The sequence below is a fragment of the Choristoneura fumiferana genome, chromosome 20 (genome assembly GCF_025370935.1).
Source record: "Choristoneura fumiferana chromosome 20, NRCan_CFum_1, whole genome shotgun sequence".
NCBI classification, from domain to species: Eukaryota; Metazoa; Arthropoda; class Insecta; order Lepidoptera; family Tortricidae; genus Choristoneura; species Choristoneura fumiferana.
Genome location: NC_133491.1, coordinates 14,300,831 through 14,318,009, shown reverse-complemented (window position 1 = coordinate 14,318,009; position 17,179 = coordinate 14,300,831). Strand labels below are relative to the sequence as shown.

The 17,179-nt window shown below is 38.1% G+C and overlaps 1 protein-coding gene across 1 annotated transcript; it reads right to left on the bottom strand.

The window, feature by feature from the left end:
• Nucleotides 1–16,375, bottom strand: LOC141439202 (uncharacterized; the record flags this gene model as incomplete). The annotated part of the gene is given in 11 exon segments (XM_074103384.1): nt 1–3,584; nt 3,971–4,081; nt 5,582–5,686; nt 6,325–6,534; nt 8,159–8,297; nt 9,225–9,339; nt 10,272–10,659; nt 10,916–11,023; nt 12,036–12,199; nt 13,360–13,497; nt 16,238–16,375. Coding segments are annotated over 11 exon segments (1,877 nt in total), but the record flags the coding sequence as incomplete, so codon positions are not given.
• Nucleotides 16,376–17,179: the final 804 nt, after the last annotated feature.

Genomic DNA, 17,179 nt, shown 5'->3' with positions numbered 1-17,179 from the left:
TAAATTTCATAATATTTTTTATTAAAACTTTCTCCTTATAAATCCATCGATTGCTAACATAATATAGAATAGAACGTACATAGAAGCCATGTCTCAAGTGATACATAAATACATTACAATGGGTGACAACCTACCAAATGGACCGAAACGACTTATTAGACCGCCATCTTTGTTTAACCTTAAGGGCGGTTTATACATTTAGGTTCACGCACCTTTAAGTATAAAACGCTATCAGTAGTTGTTATCGGTATATGCATACCTTTTATCAGACAGCCTTTAAATGATCGAGATTACTTGATTAAACTTCCCGAGTCACATTAATTTACATATTTTCTTATTTTCATCACCTAGGACCTGCCTATCACAATGGTTTTTGCAACGTAAAATAAAAAAGCGTACTTACAGAAAAGTAGCATCAATCAAACGAAATTATCGTTTAATCGTAACATTTGTCGAATTTTCGAAACAAATTTTGTCTCGACTACTATCCCGGAGTAAAAAAAATAAATGAAAATAAGATCGTATATAAAAAAAAACTCATGATTGTTACTTTATCTCAGCAAAAAAGGTACAAAAAATACATTTGATTATAGGCACAATTGAACGGGTAATAAAGGCTATATAATGGTCATGTGATTGACATAAAACATTACTTACACCTTCATGAAATTGTTTCATTTTAACCTTTTAACCATTGGGAGTTTGCACTGCGTTAGAGACGGTCTTGTTAACAAAAAGCTATTGATCTGTCAAGCCTGTCATAATTATCTAACGTTTGTTTGTGACAAAGGCAAATAAATGCCAAAGCCAAAGTGACAGATAGAAAAATATTTTTTACCCAACACAAACGTTAAGACGAGAATCGACACTTTTAAAGAAGCTCATACTTCAAAATTGATATTTTTGCTAAGTTCGCTTTATGAGATATGCTTTAAGGTTCAGTTTGGTTTACACAATTATTTGAGATACGAGCTTCATTCAAAGTGACCAAATTACGGTTCAAGCGTACAAACGAACAAGCATAATTTACATAAAATTTGTAAATTAGCCTTACCAGTTTTGACATAATGGTTTCGCAGTAATGCATAATTTAACCTAACATGAGACACAATGGGAAATAAATGGAATATACAAGTTTCGGAACAATGTCCTTGATAAGATAATTTGTTACTATTATAATTATTATGATAAATACACAGTTACTCTATATTTATTGTATGTAAGCATAGAACAGCGAAAATTAAAAACGCTATACATAAAATTCAAAACCGTGTGATTAAAAAAAAAATTTTTTTAGATACATAGAAGACAAAGAAAATAATTATTTGAATGCTAACTACTTATTATACAAAGGTTGTTTATGCATCGTTAAATAACTTAACTATTATTAAGGTTATTTTTTTTTATTATGGGTACAGTTATTTTTAACCCTTTTGGATATTGTTATTAGTTTGATTCTGTTTCAATAGTCTTTTCCATACCGAACAGAAAGACAAATTTTACATCAGTCGGTAAAAGAGTAAAAGGTTCAGACTCTTTTGAAGCAAAATCCTCTCATTCCATTGGTAGTGAGATGTAGAATTGTAGATAACACATAATCAAATATCTATATTTTAACACAAAAAGGCATTAAACTTGTTAAATTCATTAATTTGCCTTTTAACTGGACGTGATAGATTTAAGTTTAATTTTAAAGTCGATAGTTAAAAACAAGTTAAATAACACTGGTATGAAATATTTTTTTAAACCCAAATGGATACGCGTTTTTTTTAGCTTTTGGGTTTCATCATAGTGATTTAGCATTGAAATTACACGGGGATGGTCATTTGATACCTAAATGCTAACTTTATGCCGAATCGGCAGACACATACGTTCCTCTGTCCAAAATTACAATGTTGGAAAATATGGACGAATAGAATAGATACACCCATCTCGCCCCCGCATCAGCCTGTCGGCCATCTTTGATTCTCGATCTAAGAAGCGTGATTTGATTTCCTTATTATAACATCCTACAACCGGGTCATTAATAAAACATCACAATAAATAAAAACTAATTATAATTTACACAAAATGTAATACGCACTGCATGAACAGCAGTTATACACAACCTATCAATGATACTATCAAACGTGAACAATTAATGATAGATAATATAGAAAATAATGACATTAATTCCATTAGTCCCTGATCCTAATGACACCTATTCACTGCACCGACTATCCTAAATGAAATCATTGTTGATAAATGTACGAAAATATTTTTTTATTATTAAATTTCCCGTAATAATATTCAAGCAGTGATTAATAATGTTATTTTCGCTTAGATAATAGCAAAACGAAAAGCTTGGAAATTTCGTAGTAGAATCAAGGATTTGCAATATAAATGCATTAATAATTATTATATTTCTTCCTAACAGTCTGCTTCTCAAATTTAAATATTGGATATTTAAATTTTAAACCGTACGTTAAACGCGGTGTAGGTATACATAGTGCATCTGGCTCGCACACAAAGTAATGAAAGAGAAGGTATTACACTAGGTAGATGTATTATTACATACTTTATTGAATATTACATGTATACAATAAGAGAAGCAGATACCCAGACTGTTTCCCAAGGCATACATATTGGCTGTACAATCTTTTAATGTCATTCAACTCGAGTCATCACCACAACATACAGTTTACCGAATCTACCAGACACATTTCATTGATATTCTTCACAACACTCCTAAGTCTATCAAAATTTTATTGTTTCAAAGGAATCTATTGTAGCACCGAATAACAAAATTTATTAAAAACAACTACCTATCGAAGGCACGTTTTTTCCGCATATAAGACAGAAACAAAGGAAACTAGCTAAATAAATAAAATAATTACTTTCACGAACGGCTAGCTTGGTGCTAACTAAACTTCTTCATAAATTGCTCGCGTAACAAAACAAACCTCCGCGTACCTCATACAACTTACAATCGATTTGTGCTTAACAAGAGCCAGCTGAAACACGAGACCCTATCGTCCCAGCCGTTTGCACTTCTTTCTATCTCATGGTATAAGATGACGATAGAAAGAGATAGTGAGCGGCCGAGTTTAGACTTGCAAGGAAAATCGTGCAAGTTGCATTACATTGAGAGGCCGTAAAGCCAACGAGTGTGTCGCCGCAATGTAATGCAACTTGCACGATTTTTCTTGCAAGTCTAAACTCGGCTTTAGACAATACGGCCAATGTCATCGTCCCATATCTACGAATGTACCGTACTGGGGCTACAGTTTGGATGTTCTGTCAGAACAGCCAATATATACGCGTTGAGCTCTCATTTTACACGCTTAAATAGCATTTTGTAGGGTAAGCGGGTGATTAAGGGCGGCTCCATGGCCGTTGTGCGTGGTGAAGTCATCGTCTAAAAGTTTAACGTCCGCTTTTTGACTGAGCTCTGTGTTGCGTTCAGTTTGTATGAAGCTGGCGGATATGTGGCCAACGTTTGCCGGCGTGTGGCCAACGTTGGCGTTGCCATTGTTGGTTTCAGGCGGGTTCGTGTTGTCGTTGGTTTGGTTTTTGGCTGTCGGCTGCTCTTGTTTGTCTTCGGTCTGAAATGCGAGAGTTGAATGAGTAATTATAGTAGAAGACCTGTTTAACCACGACCTTCACTCATCTGATTTCCATTTTAACAGTCAAACATGGTTTGTTTAGTAAATATAAATAAATATCACGAGCACGAGACACTTGACACCAATTGACCTAGTCCCAAACTAAGCAAAGCTTGTACTATGGATACTAGGCAACGGATAAACATACTCATATAGATAGATACACACTTAAATATATATTAAAGGATCGACCCCGGGACTTCAAGCTTCGTAGTCAGGTTCTCTAACCACTTGGCCATACGGTCGTCAAAGTTAATTTTGGAAATGTGAATATTTCGGTGCAGCTTAATGGTTTAGGGTAGGAAACGGCTAGTTGTTGTACTGACTTCGTTTTGGTCGGACAGGCCCAGCAGGTCGGCAGTGACGTTGCCGTTATTGGCGGGCGCGGGCGGCGCGGGCGCGGGCGCGGCCGCCGCCGCGGACGCAGACTTCTCCGCCTGGAATATATCATTTTATTATTATTTAGCGTTGGTCGGCTTCCACCGCTGGGCAAAGGCGACAGGGGCGAAGCGAAGAAAGTTATTTTTCTTCGTATTACTAAAACAAATACATATTTAAAAATGTATCGTGCATACGCAATAGTACAACATCTAATTTTCTTATTATTCAAAAAGTCATAACCATAAGCTACCGCGCAATATTTATTTTGATATACGTATTTACGCTGAGTTTATTTTGTTTTTAGAGACAACTTTGAATTTTTTGTACGAGTATATCGGACGAACTTAGTCAAATGCAAAAATATGTATACATATATTCGAACCACTCAAAAATATATTACCGCGGTCTTATTACGTTGGAATAAAACTCTGTGATACATATTTGTGAAGAAATAGATAAGTCCGTATTATTGCACTCGACAGTGCAAGTCGGTAATCGTGTTTCTGCAGTTTATGATTATAGCAGGGGTGGCCAACTTGATTAGACCCAAGATCTACTGTTTACTGACGAAACCCTGTGCGATCTACCAATTACATACTTCTTGAAATCTTAAATGAAACAGCATAGTTCAGTATTTATATTTTTTGCCTTGCCACGATCGACTGCACTAATAGTCGCGATCGACGTCGAAAGCGATCTACCGGTTATAAAGTAAATGCGCTAAAACTCGGCGCGTTCTTAATACAAATTTATGCTCTGATTGAGAACTGACTTTTCCTGTGTCATTTGAGATGTCCCAATTTTTGACAGCGTATAATAAATCGAAAACCATTTGGAGCAATAGGCATTGTGAAGATTTTTCAGAAATCAGATTCCAAAAATATGACAAACTGAATGAAATAAACAAAATTTAAGTAATGAACTTCATTTGAGCCCTGCAGTGTCCAGTCACAAAGGCAGTTATAAAGCAGGTCTACACTCTAAAGCAAATTGACAGTTGGAACTGTTGCTGTCTTGCTTATAATAGCAAAGAGTGACAAAGAAAGAACTTTAATCACATGATGCGCACCCGGCTTTAAACAGTTGTCATTTATCGTAAAGTCCGAAATGTATAAGAGTATTTCCAATGTATTTTTACAAATAAAATTATAACCTAAATTACTACATTACAAGTAAATATAAAAGAATTTAAATATTAGATTTTAATAAAAAATACTTATTTACTATCACACCATTAAACAAACATAGGAATAATCGAAGCTAAAAGAAGAGAAATAAATAAAACTTGTCATGGTTCATTTAGGACCCTAAGCCGTGCTTGTATTATTGTCACATTGTAATGCCACAGATTATGTTACGTACGACCTGATTTTTTCTAGGCAACGGAACGTGGCTGTTTCACTGTGACGTCATCCAGCGTATTTCGTAAAAAAAAAAATACTCATCCAAATTCAAAATCGATGAAAATGGTATCTTAAAATATCCTATTCTTTCCAAAAACAATAAAAACTATAGGTTATTTTTTTGGTGCATCCCATTTGCAATCAGTAAGATACCTGTGCTGCGAGGCCGAGCAAGTCCGCGTTTCCGTTGTCGGCCTTGCTGGCGGGCGGCGCGTCTTGCTTCTCTTTCTCTTCTTCCTGGTTCTTGTCTTCCTCCGCCTGAAAACAAAACGTATCGATGAGACGGGATGTTTCGAAGAAGCCATAATAAAAGATCGTGCGGACCGAAGTCCGAAATATAAGTTGGAATTAGAGCAGATGATACCATAAAACAAATTAAATGAGGGCTACCGTTTTTGCGCTCACCAGTTGGCGCCACTGAAGACAAAATTAGGTCCTGCCTGAAGTATAGTGGTTAGTATAACAAACTAACTAACGGGCGTGAAAACAAAATTTACATGAAAAATGAAAATGAAAATAATTTATTGCATAAAAACTTATAAACAAGAGTCTACGGCTCTGGATCCTGAGCTAGGAGTCCCTGTGTTACAGGATCCAGACATTTAAATCATATTTTCGTTTTCATACCTTAAAACCGTACCATAAAGATATAAAGCATGCCATATTGTGTAGTCCCATTTTGTTCGGAAAAAAGGGAGGACAAAGGTTTCCGAAAGACAAAACAAAAATTAATGTACCCCATAAAATGCTACTTTTAATAACTAACTCAGGAGACGTTGCCATGGCAACAAGCTACCTACACTAAAAAGTTGATTGACCCAACTGCAAAATTAAATTTCTGGTTGTTTCAAAACGAGACCAAAGATCTAAAGGGTCGTGGTAATCTCTTTCCATACCTTCCTGAGCCTGGTGCGAGCCATGATAGCCTCGACCCTCTGCCGGCGCGCGACCCTCTCCTTCTCAGTCCTGGCGAGCTCCTCCCGGCGCAGCCGCTCGGCCTCCTCGGCGGCGCGGCGCTTCTCTACATCCTCTTTGAGGCGCGCCTGCCGCTCCGCCTCTTCGCGGACCTTGCGCTCGGCTTCCTCGCGCTCTAGTCGCTGTTGGGCCTGGAATTATTGATGCTTTTAATTATTTCATCATTATCCCAGCCTATATATATGTCCCACTGCTGGGCACAGGCCTTCTCTCATAATGAGAGGGCTTGGGCCGTAGTTCCAATTATTTAAAAGAAAGAAAACATAAAAATGCGCTTGTCACATGTCACAATCATAATGAACATAAAATAATTACATAAGTCACCAATTTGGCGGTCTTACGAACGGCGCTGATCTTCCTTTGGGACCTAGTCGTCATACATAAAAAAAATCACCTTTGTACATCTTATTATGCTGTATTTTGTTATTTTCATGTGTTTTTATGTACAATATATAAAGAGTTTTAGAATAAAATACAGTGAAACCGACACAATTTTCGATTAAAAAATTACCCAAATAGGCATAGCCATAGGTCAGTCTCCTTTACCTTTTTGGGCCATTACAAAAAAGAATTCATTCGAATTTCGTAAAATTTCATATACGGGGTTAAGTTAGAGACCCGTCGATATTTTTCAACTCCCGGCAAGCAGACTCCGGCTGAGTTTCCACCTGAGATGTGCGAGGACGTATTGCGAGGAATGTGTTTTGCATGAACCAATAGAAACGCTTAATTTACCTACCCTCGCTCCGCTCAGCTGTTTCCACTGGTTCACGTTTCTCTCTGGTGGAAACGCAGCCTATACCTTATCCAAGTTACAGAGCTAATATGGATGGGTTTGTCTCTGTCACAATTTTTTATGCAAATGAAAGGGGAGGACGACTGCCATCGAAGGTCGTTGGACGTGAACAAGTACATCTAAATCTTAAGGCACGTTTACATGGCGTCCTTCCTGATTTTTATTATTTAAACATTTAAATTTTACATATATTAATATCATTATTGTATTTAGGTACCTGCTTACTTTATTTTATTTTTTAATTAACTTTAAAAGTACTTAATATGAAAAGCTTGTGTGTTTTTAGATTAACTTTTTAAGCCATAAATAAAACAATTTATTTACTGTTAATTTTTTTTTTCGCTTGTCCTCAGAATTTCATTGTATGAGGCTTCAGGGGTAGCTTCAAGAAAAGTGTTGTAGGTACAGTCAAGGGCAAAGATATAGACACGGCCAAAGTTGCAGAAATATGTATACACGGCCTTAATGTTAAGTGCATAAAGTCGTGTATACATATTTTTGTAACTTTGGCCGTGTCGATATCTTTGCCCTTGACTGTACATGTTACATATCATATTTTTTTCAGTAAACGTGAAGTGCCGCCTTAGCCTTTTCTTCACATATTCCGGAGTATTTTCCATTATAGCAACCACAAAGTAAATGCGATGTCCAAAAACACAAGCCGAGTCACCAGTTTTTAACAGAAATCAGTCCAAGAAACAAGCCAAATCACAGAATAATCGGGAAACAGTCGAATAAACAAGCCAGGTAGTCTTAGAAAGAAACAAAACAATAAGAGCAATAAAACGCGTCCGCACCGCACAAGAGACAGATGTTGTTCAGCCGCCATGTAACTGCATCCTATCTATTGTTGCCACAGTTATCTCTGACCAACAGCGTGCGTTTTAATTTTGTCTATTATTAACTCTGTAACTTGGATGAGGTATAATAAAATGACGAAAGAAACCGCCAAAGCCCACCTCAATGGCCAAGCGCAGTTTTTCCTCCTGCTCCTCCCTTTGCAGGCGGGCCAGTTCGCGCGCCTCTTCCTCCTCGCGCCGCTGTCTCTCTTCCTCCAGGCGCTGCCGCTCCGCCTCCTCTTCCGCTTCGCGCTGCAATCTGGAAACGTATTGACATTCAAGTGCAAAATTCGAATTTCGTATCTTGCCGCGCTGGCGCTTATATTATTTAATACGAGAGTGAGAGGGACTGTGCGACATATCGTACAGTTCATAGACTAAGATTTTCGTAGTAGCCCCCCCAAGTTACAAGTGAGCTCCGGAGTGAGATGTAGAATAATGGTTACGTCAGGCTCGTGTATTGTGGTCTCATGAGGAAACACGGAAATAACGAAATACGTTTAAAATCCGACAAAGTTAAAGTTTTGGAAATAGGATAACTATACGTGGATCCATTTAAAAATAATAGTAAAAAATTCGGCACACATGAAAAAAAATGATACAGATTATAGCTTACTGTAATACATATTATTAACAATACTTTTTGTTCGAAATACGTACATTTGAAAGCTACAAAATTGTATGAATACTACAGGTAGTGGCTCTGACAGCATAATAAATAATATTGAAAAACCAGAATACTAGTGTTATACCAGATGTCCGCACCATCTACACACCAAATATCGTCCAAATCCGTCCACCCGTTATAGCGTGAAGGAGTAACAAACATACAGACACACACACACACACACACACAAACTTTGTATTTATATAAGTAACTCTTAAATGGTTAACTGATCGAGTGTTGCCATATATGCTTCCGGATTGAAAGTTTCTTTGCGAACTTCTTTCCGCTGGCGTTCGTGTCGTCATAGTGTGTTGTATGTTCTTTATATGTTTTGGTTTTTAAATGGGTCCGACTAAAAAATAGCGTTGCGGCTTGCCGTAACATTATGCTGAGTGGGGCCCACTTTATACTATTCGATGTTATTTTTATTCTTTCCATCTAATGTATTTTTATGTGTATCGAATATGTGTAAATAAATGTCTCTCTCTCTCTCTCTCTCTCTCTCTCTCTCTCTCTTACCTCTGTTTCTCGAGCTCTGCCTGCCGCTCCAGTTCCTCTCTGGCGCGCCGCCGCCGCTCCGCCAGCGCCGCCTTGGCTTCCTCCTCCGTCGTAATGCGACGGTTGATCATGGACGCTGCAACGATACAGTTCGGGCAAATCAGCTAAACTCAACCTTACTACCCACCTGGCATATTTATAACAGGGTAAATCTTCAATACGGTATTTGACAACTCCTGAATTTGCCATCTCTTATATATTATTATGAAAATATAGATATACAGTGTTTAACGAAGAGAAAACTTTAATCGGTTGAAAATTGGATTTATAGTGATTTTTTGAAGAATCTATATTTGTCTCTTTCTCAAACGCTTCTCTATGAAGCAAGTATGGCGCTACTTGCGTGTGCAAGTATGTCTTTCTCTGTCTAATCTTGAATTTCAAACCTTTTTAACTTTGTTATTTGTAAAGATAGCTTAAAAAGTTTCTCTATTCGATAACAGACATTGTGAAGTTTTAATTTATAGAACATAAAAAATAGTCAGGTTCCCTATTACTGACCACCGTTCAATAACTGGCCACCTTACACTTAAGTTTTTGTTAAAAAATACATTTTTAATACAAGCTTTTTTGCTGACTATACTTTTTGTTGACTGTACTTGCATTGTCATCCAAACTACATTTCCGTACCAAATTTCAAGTCGATCGCATTAACCGTTGAGGAGTTCCGTTCTGCGGAGACAATCCTGGTCGGACTAACGGGATGCCACTACCAGATTATTGTATTGGCACCAGATTTACGAGTACATAAGTATGCCAAATTTCAAGTCAATCGGACCAATAGAAGTGGGTCAAATTTAGCTTCCAAGATTTGATACAAACAAATAAATAAACAAACAGGGCAAGCTAAAGAAAAGCTTGTAAAATGAATTCTAGTTACCTATAAACAGAGTTCATTTGCAGTATAAATAAGGTGGCCAGTAATTGACGATTTACCCTAATATGTTTAACCTCTTGACTGCCAGTCATCCACACCACAAAAGAGCAACAAAATGCCTTTTTTATTACCTGTCATTTCGTTTTCTTCAGCCTTCTCTTGAGAGGGTTCTTTCTTTTCTTCCACCTTCTTCTCCTCTGACTTGTCTTTCTTTTGCTCTACCTTTTCTTTCTTTTCCTCTACCTTTTCTTTCTTTTCCTCTACCTTTTCTTTCTTTTCTTCTACCTTTTCTTTCTTTTCCTCTATTTTCTTTTCTACAACTACTTCTTTTTTCTCTTCAACTTTTTCAATTTTCTCACCGACTTTTTCTTTATTTTCTTCTACAGATTGGATCGCTTCTTTCTTTTCGATTTGCACTGGCTTCGCTGCTACGTCTGGTTTCGTTTCTTCTACTTTTTGTACGACAATCGGTTCAGGATTGACAACATTAGTATTTTGGTTTTCTTTATTCTCGTTTACCTGTTAACATATAATATACTAATTAAACTAAAATATGACAGAATCAATTCTAGTTAGTGAATCATACGGGTTTTGTTCAGATACCTATTTTATTTGATAAAATATCATTTTTATCCGGTCAAAAAATCGGTAAAGGGCGATCTTACTTCGGATCTTAGACCATTACTTACTTGGGAATTACGAAATACCCATATCAGAGTTACTTTCGTCATTTAAGTGAGTATTTGGGAATTATGAGGTAACCATAACGAGTTACCTTATCGTTTAGCGGCTGAGAGTGGTCGGCGCCATTATGTATTTGCAGCGCTTCTAATTTCTGACTGACTTCGTGTGCGCTCACGTGATTCTTATCGGAAGGCTTTTGCTGGAAAATTCAGGAATAATGTAATAAAAAATGTAATTGGGCAAATCAACTTTTTTACCGACACTAATCTGTCCGCGACATTTTTCAAACAATTGCAGATTTTTGTAAGTAAACATGTTTTTTCTGTAATTTAGATGGTGTACATGAATACATGCCATCCTACGTATGTTCAACCTATTAAACCGTGAAATATCTTATTGGAAGTACGATTTTTTGGTAACGATAGAGACAATTTTGGTAACGCAGGAGACGCACAAATTGTGGGTAAAATAGTTGATTGGCACAATTAACAAGAGCCAGAATCTTAGTCTTGACATTTTCCTTATACACACAGACATATTCCTTAAGTGTCGGTGGGAATAAAGAGTCTTTATTAAATATTACTTTAGCATAAAGGTTCTATCTCCGTATTTAAAATTATTAGAGACTTAAAATTTGGTATAAAAGTGTGTGTACTAACAAACCCTCCCTCCTCCCCGTCCAAGTGGGGGAGGCCTATGTCCAACAGTTTTTTTGTTATCAGAGGGAAGGAAACGACCATGAGTACTAACAACTCAAGGGACTGTTCTAAAATCTGTTAATTTGCTGCCAGCCTTTTAAAAAAAGTGCAAGCCCTTTTCCTGAAAACCCCGATAACATAGTTGTCTCGAAACACTACTGACGACGGGTGTCCCGGCTGATATCGTCAGTGGAAAAATGAAAAACAACGCGTCTCTTTGGTTGGCGCTTTAGCGATTTCACCTTTCCACTGACGATATGATGATGATGAAATATTCAAGAAAAAAAGAAGATGAAGATGGATTTATTTGCCAACATGAACCATACAGGATAGGCACACAGAATACAAATAAACAATAAACTAATATAGAATCTCAGCCCAATGTGTTTGCCAGTCCCTTGCACTGTGACAAAAGGAACAGGCTCAGCTTATGCTGCGCTTGCTCAGAAGCTGCCAGCGCTGGTTTTCAGCCTGCCCCCGTTGACTCAGGCTAGATAGAATGGCATACCATACCTTAGTGACTTTAACCTCCTTGTCCTGGCTCGGTTCTTTGGACACGGCAGGGGACGGCGAGAGCGGCCGTCCGGGGGAAGCTGACGAGTTGCGCGCGCGGTCGTGCGGCCGCGGCCGCCGCGCCAGGGGGGGCTTGCCCTCGCCCGGGGCTGGTGCTGCTGATGCTGACGACAATACGAACTTTAGAGGGCCACTATTGACCCTGGATACTCTCGGGAGCCCGCATAATGGCAACTATTGCAATATCGCTAACCCGTTCCGTTTTATTACTTATTCAAGATGTTTAAATAATGTACATAATAGTTATGAATATGAACAGCGAGCGAAAATCGCGAACTTTTTATCTGTAGCTGATTGTAACACGCTTACAACTCATTACGATTAAGAATAATGCCAACTTAGCATTAAGGTCTTATACTAGATATACGTAGCACATTATGGTCTTACACTATGCATTCAAGCTTTTGTTTATTTTGATTTTTATGCCATTTCTACTGTCTTCTTACATATTTTTAAGTTTTTTATATTTTGGTTTTTACCGATTTCGATAAAAACCACAGTGTGGGGATTTTTGCGGGCAAACAATTAATCCAGCTTGGTCTAATCTTTAAGAAGTGTGTGTTATTCTGTCCCATAACTCAGCATCAGTGATTTTCACTTTCTTAGAAAAATGTTTGCAATGTTTACTACTAGCGTGCTTAGGAGCTGCCTTAAAATTGTTACAACCTCTAACTTTTAGTGGATTTGTACCTCATAAAATCATACTTTTACGTCCACTTGCAGGCTTTTTAATCTAGGTTTAAGTGGTCTTAAGTCCTGTCAGATCTATACAAGAACTGTCAGTTTAAGCCTTAAATCGAGATTTAAAAAAACCGGCCAAGAGCGTGTCGGACACGCCCAAAATATGGTTTCGTAGCCATTACGAAAAAATTAAGTAATATTTTTCTAAGGATTTCGTATTTTATACGGAATCTTCCAAGTTTAGGTATATTTTATACCTTAGGCTGCTATTTACTCTTAAACTACTAATTTGTACCATTTTGTCGGCATATTTTACATATATATCCGTGCAAAATTACAGCTTTCTAGCATTGATAGCCCCTGAACAAAGCCGCGGACGGACAGACGGACAGACAGAGGCAGACAGACAGACAGACATGGCCAAACTATAAGGGTTCCGTTTTTGCCATTTTGGCTCCGGAATCCTAAAAACCTACAACACGTCCTTAATAAGTAACTCAAGAGACGTTACCATAGCAACAAGCTACAATATAAACAGTTGATTGACCCTGCTGCACAGTACACAGTGGCAGTGGGTACGTACCTGGCCGGCTGACGTGCAGCGAGGCGGGGCGCGGGCGGCGCGGGGTGGTGGCGGGCCGGCGCGGCACACTCGCGGCCACCACGGTGCTGTCGCGCGACACGCCCGGGGTCGTCGCCACGCTCTGACTGTCTACACCACCTAAGGGACATCCATTTCTTTAACCATCTGAGGACTGACGAAAAAATTATGTTTCCACAATAGGGCATATTGGGCAAAGCTTTGCGCAGAGGGCGACACTAGCACATACCATATACATGTCGCCATGACGGGTGACATGAATGACCAAAGAGTATTAGTACCTATAGAGAAAACCATGACATATTTAATATGTCATGATCAAACGATAGAGCTATATTTCCAAAAAAAAAACAAAAATTATATTATTAATGGCATCCTACGGACATTTAAGTGGGTGATCTAAAAAAAAACTGCTCCGAAATGTGGTGCGTGTGGTGTGAACTTTTTAAAAAACTGTTTACGGTATGTGCTAGTGCTGCATTCTGGCGGCAGAACTTGGCAGTAATACTCCCTATTTGAACCGAATGTCAATCAGGTAAAGTTCATTTTTTATGTCATATATACGTCAGGCCCTACGATGTTAACTGACAATAACATTCTGTTAAAAAAAATGACGTTTTTACTACAAGCTCTTTTTTGTTGACTGTACTTTTTGTTCACTTTACTTGCGTTGTCATCCAACTTACATACGTATAACAAATTCCAGGTCAATCCGACCACTGGAAATGAATCAAAATTAACCTAAAAGATTAGACCGAAAAACAGAGCCAACTGTAAATATAAAAGCTTTTAAAATCGGGGACGGTATGAAGTCGACGCGTACTTTTATAAGTACGCTTATCCTTCAAGGTTATAGTCCGATTTTGATTATTTAACCTTTTCGCCGCCACGTCAAATGCAAAAGACATCACCCATACGCCAGGCTTCTTTATAACCTTAACCCAATGAGGGCTATCGTTTTTTGTCTCACTAGATGGCGCACTGTTGCGTGAGGTTTTTAAGTATGGCTTTAAAAGTCTGTTATTACGGGCGTAAAAACAAAGTTCAGATTAAAATCATATTTAATACACCATTAAAATCGTACCATAAAAATATCGAGCATGCCACAGTGTTGCATAGTCCCCGTTTTGTTCGGAAAAAAGGGAGGACAAAGGTTTCCGAAAGACAAAACTGTCTCAAAACACAGACATTCATTGCCCCGGAACGCATATTTGCCATAATTAATTTCAGATATTGCAAAATATTCACAAAATTATTCTAATTATAAATAAACCCGCGTAGCTCACCCAAAAACTATGAGATTTGACATTTCGGAGACCTCGCGCTACACTAGCGCCTCTAGTGGCGAATTCATACGCGATAGCCCATTGATCATTGAACGAAGGTAGCTTTTGCATTGAAGGACGTATACATAGGTCGTTGGCGTGGAGCCTGCGGTGCGTATATATGAGTCATGGGTGTCGAAAAGGTTAACTAAAGGATATGGATCCGATCTGAAACCGTGACAATACGGCCCGAAGCAGTCTTAAATAGAACTATTTGTATGTTATTTTACGCACTGGATGCGATTTTCGTCATGCGATTTCACATCATGGCTTTGAAGATCTCTTCATAAGAACTAAACAATAATTTGCCATTCTGCATGGAGACCAAAATTTATTAAAATTGAATTCCTTCTTTATTTGTCACGATAACTATGCAAAAAATAACGTAACGTCAGTTTTATATGAAGATTTTGTTAGGTATTATTAGTAGACATTTAAACATTTAACATTCATGTTATTTACAGAGCTAAGCCAAGCACATCAAACATCGAATATAAAGAAGTAAATCTAAATGAGATGATAACTAAAAATAATCTACACTAAAAGGGAATTTTCAAACTATTTTCATTGCTACATTATTAAATATACAAAACCGTATCAAACCATAATGTTTTATTATTCAAAACATTCTAGCTACACAGGATCGTCAGATACTCGCGTAAACATTAAGAGGATTATAGAAATAACTAACAAAGTAAGCTAAAACCAACTGTTCAAAGGGCATAACAATTGCTCAATTCGGCTACATGAAACTTACTTGGATAGGCCTTTAAGTTGGGGTCAACATTCGCAGATTAGCTAAAGACCACAGTGAGTCTGAGCCAAATCCCGTCAGACCAAAACGGGCAGATGCTTACTAGCAGGTTGGCTTTGGCTCCTATGCAAACTTTTGATTTTGCGCGAATAAAACCTTGAGCAGCCATCGGACAAAGTTCGCGCGCGCGGTGGCCGCCATTTTGTTTACAATCATTGCCGATTTCAACTTGCGCCTAGCGCCCATTGGTGTTAACACTCGTCAGCACGGACGAAAATTGCCTTAAGAGCGTTTATACCTTCTGAGCTGGCAACGTTGCATTTTTGTTATAGTTTTTTCGATTATCCATAAAAATTTAAAGAAAATTAAAAATGTGGTCTGATAGAACTCTTCTTAATATATTTATAAGTTAATGTGTCTACTTCAATAATTATTCGTGATAGATTTTTATATTCTTTAAAAACGAATTAATGTTTACTAACGGTTTTTAAAGAAAATAAAAGTCTATAACGAATAATTATTGGACTAGACAAATTAACATTAAGAACACATAACAATAAACATTTATATTAAGAAGAGTTCTATCAGACCAATTTTTAATTTTCATTCAATTTTTATGGAATAATCGAGAAAAAGTAACAAAAATGCAACGTTGCCAGCTCAGCAGGTATAAATTATATCTGTGGTCCACCTACACTCATACGTCTATCTGACAATTTAGCGATCCTGCGTAGCTAGCATACCTAATAACACCATTCCTGCACTCGGCACTCGAGCTTACCTTTGGGCGTGTTGACGCCGGTCCCGGCGATGGAAGCGGGCCGGGGCTTGCGCGCCGCCGGACGGCGCATGACCGGCGGCGCGGAGGAGAGCGCACTCGCCGGACGGGAGCCGGGCGTCGTGTCGCCGGAGCGCGGCTCTGCGGCGTATTTACACGTGAGGCTGGTTGGCTACTAGGGTGAGTTGTGAGCACGAGGAGTGGGAAGGAAGGTAAGGAATGTTGACAGTAGGTAGAAAAATGGTAAAGTGCACAGGACTGCTGAGTCCTAACCTTTTATAACCCCAACGCAAAAAGAGGGGTGTTATAAGTTTGACCACTATGTGTGTTGTGTGTCTGTCTGTGGCACCGTAGGCACTTAAACGGGTGGACCGATTTGAATGCGGTTTTTTTTAAATTTGGAATTGTTTCCTAGCGATGGTTCTTAGACATGTTTCATCAAAATCGGTTTAGCCGTTTTAGAGATATTAAACTTTGAAGTGACAAAGTCGGGGGTTTTCCAAATTTTTGTTGGTTAGGTTATTTAACAGATGTAGTACTAAGACCAGCTTTGTTATTTTGGATATTTAGACACGCGGTAGTGTGTCAAGCCAAGTTCAAGCTAACAGATTTGGATTACTTTAACAAATAAAATTCGGCCGTCACTCTCGTGTTGATTTGTTCTTTAAAGTACGCGAGGTTAAAGAATGAGATAGCTTTTAAGGCGAGAATAGTTCCCTTCTGCATACAATATTAAGAAGGATTGATTTTAAATCGAATCATATTTTTGACAAATTGTATGGAATGGATACGGCAGTTTGGGCAGTGAAAGGAGGTTGGAAGGTATAGGATGCTTTGTGACTAGAATGATGCTAAAAGTGAGGAAGGGAAGAAAAGTTTTCAGTGCGGGAAGCGGCTAGAAAATATGGATAGGAAGAATGAGTCATAGTTGTGTAGCAGGAGCAG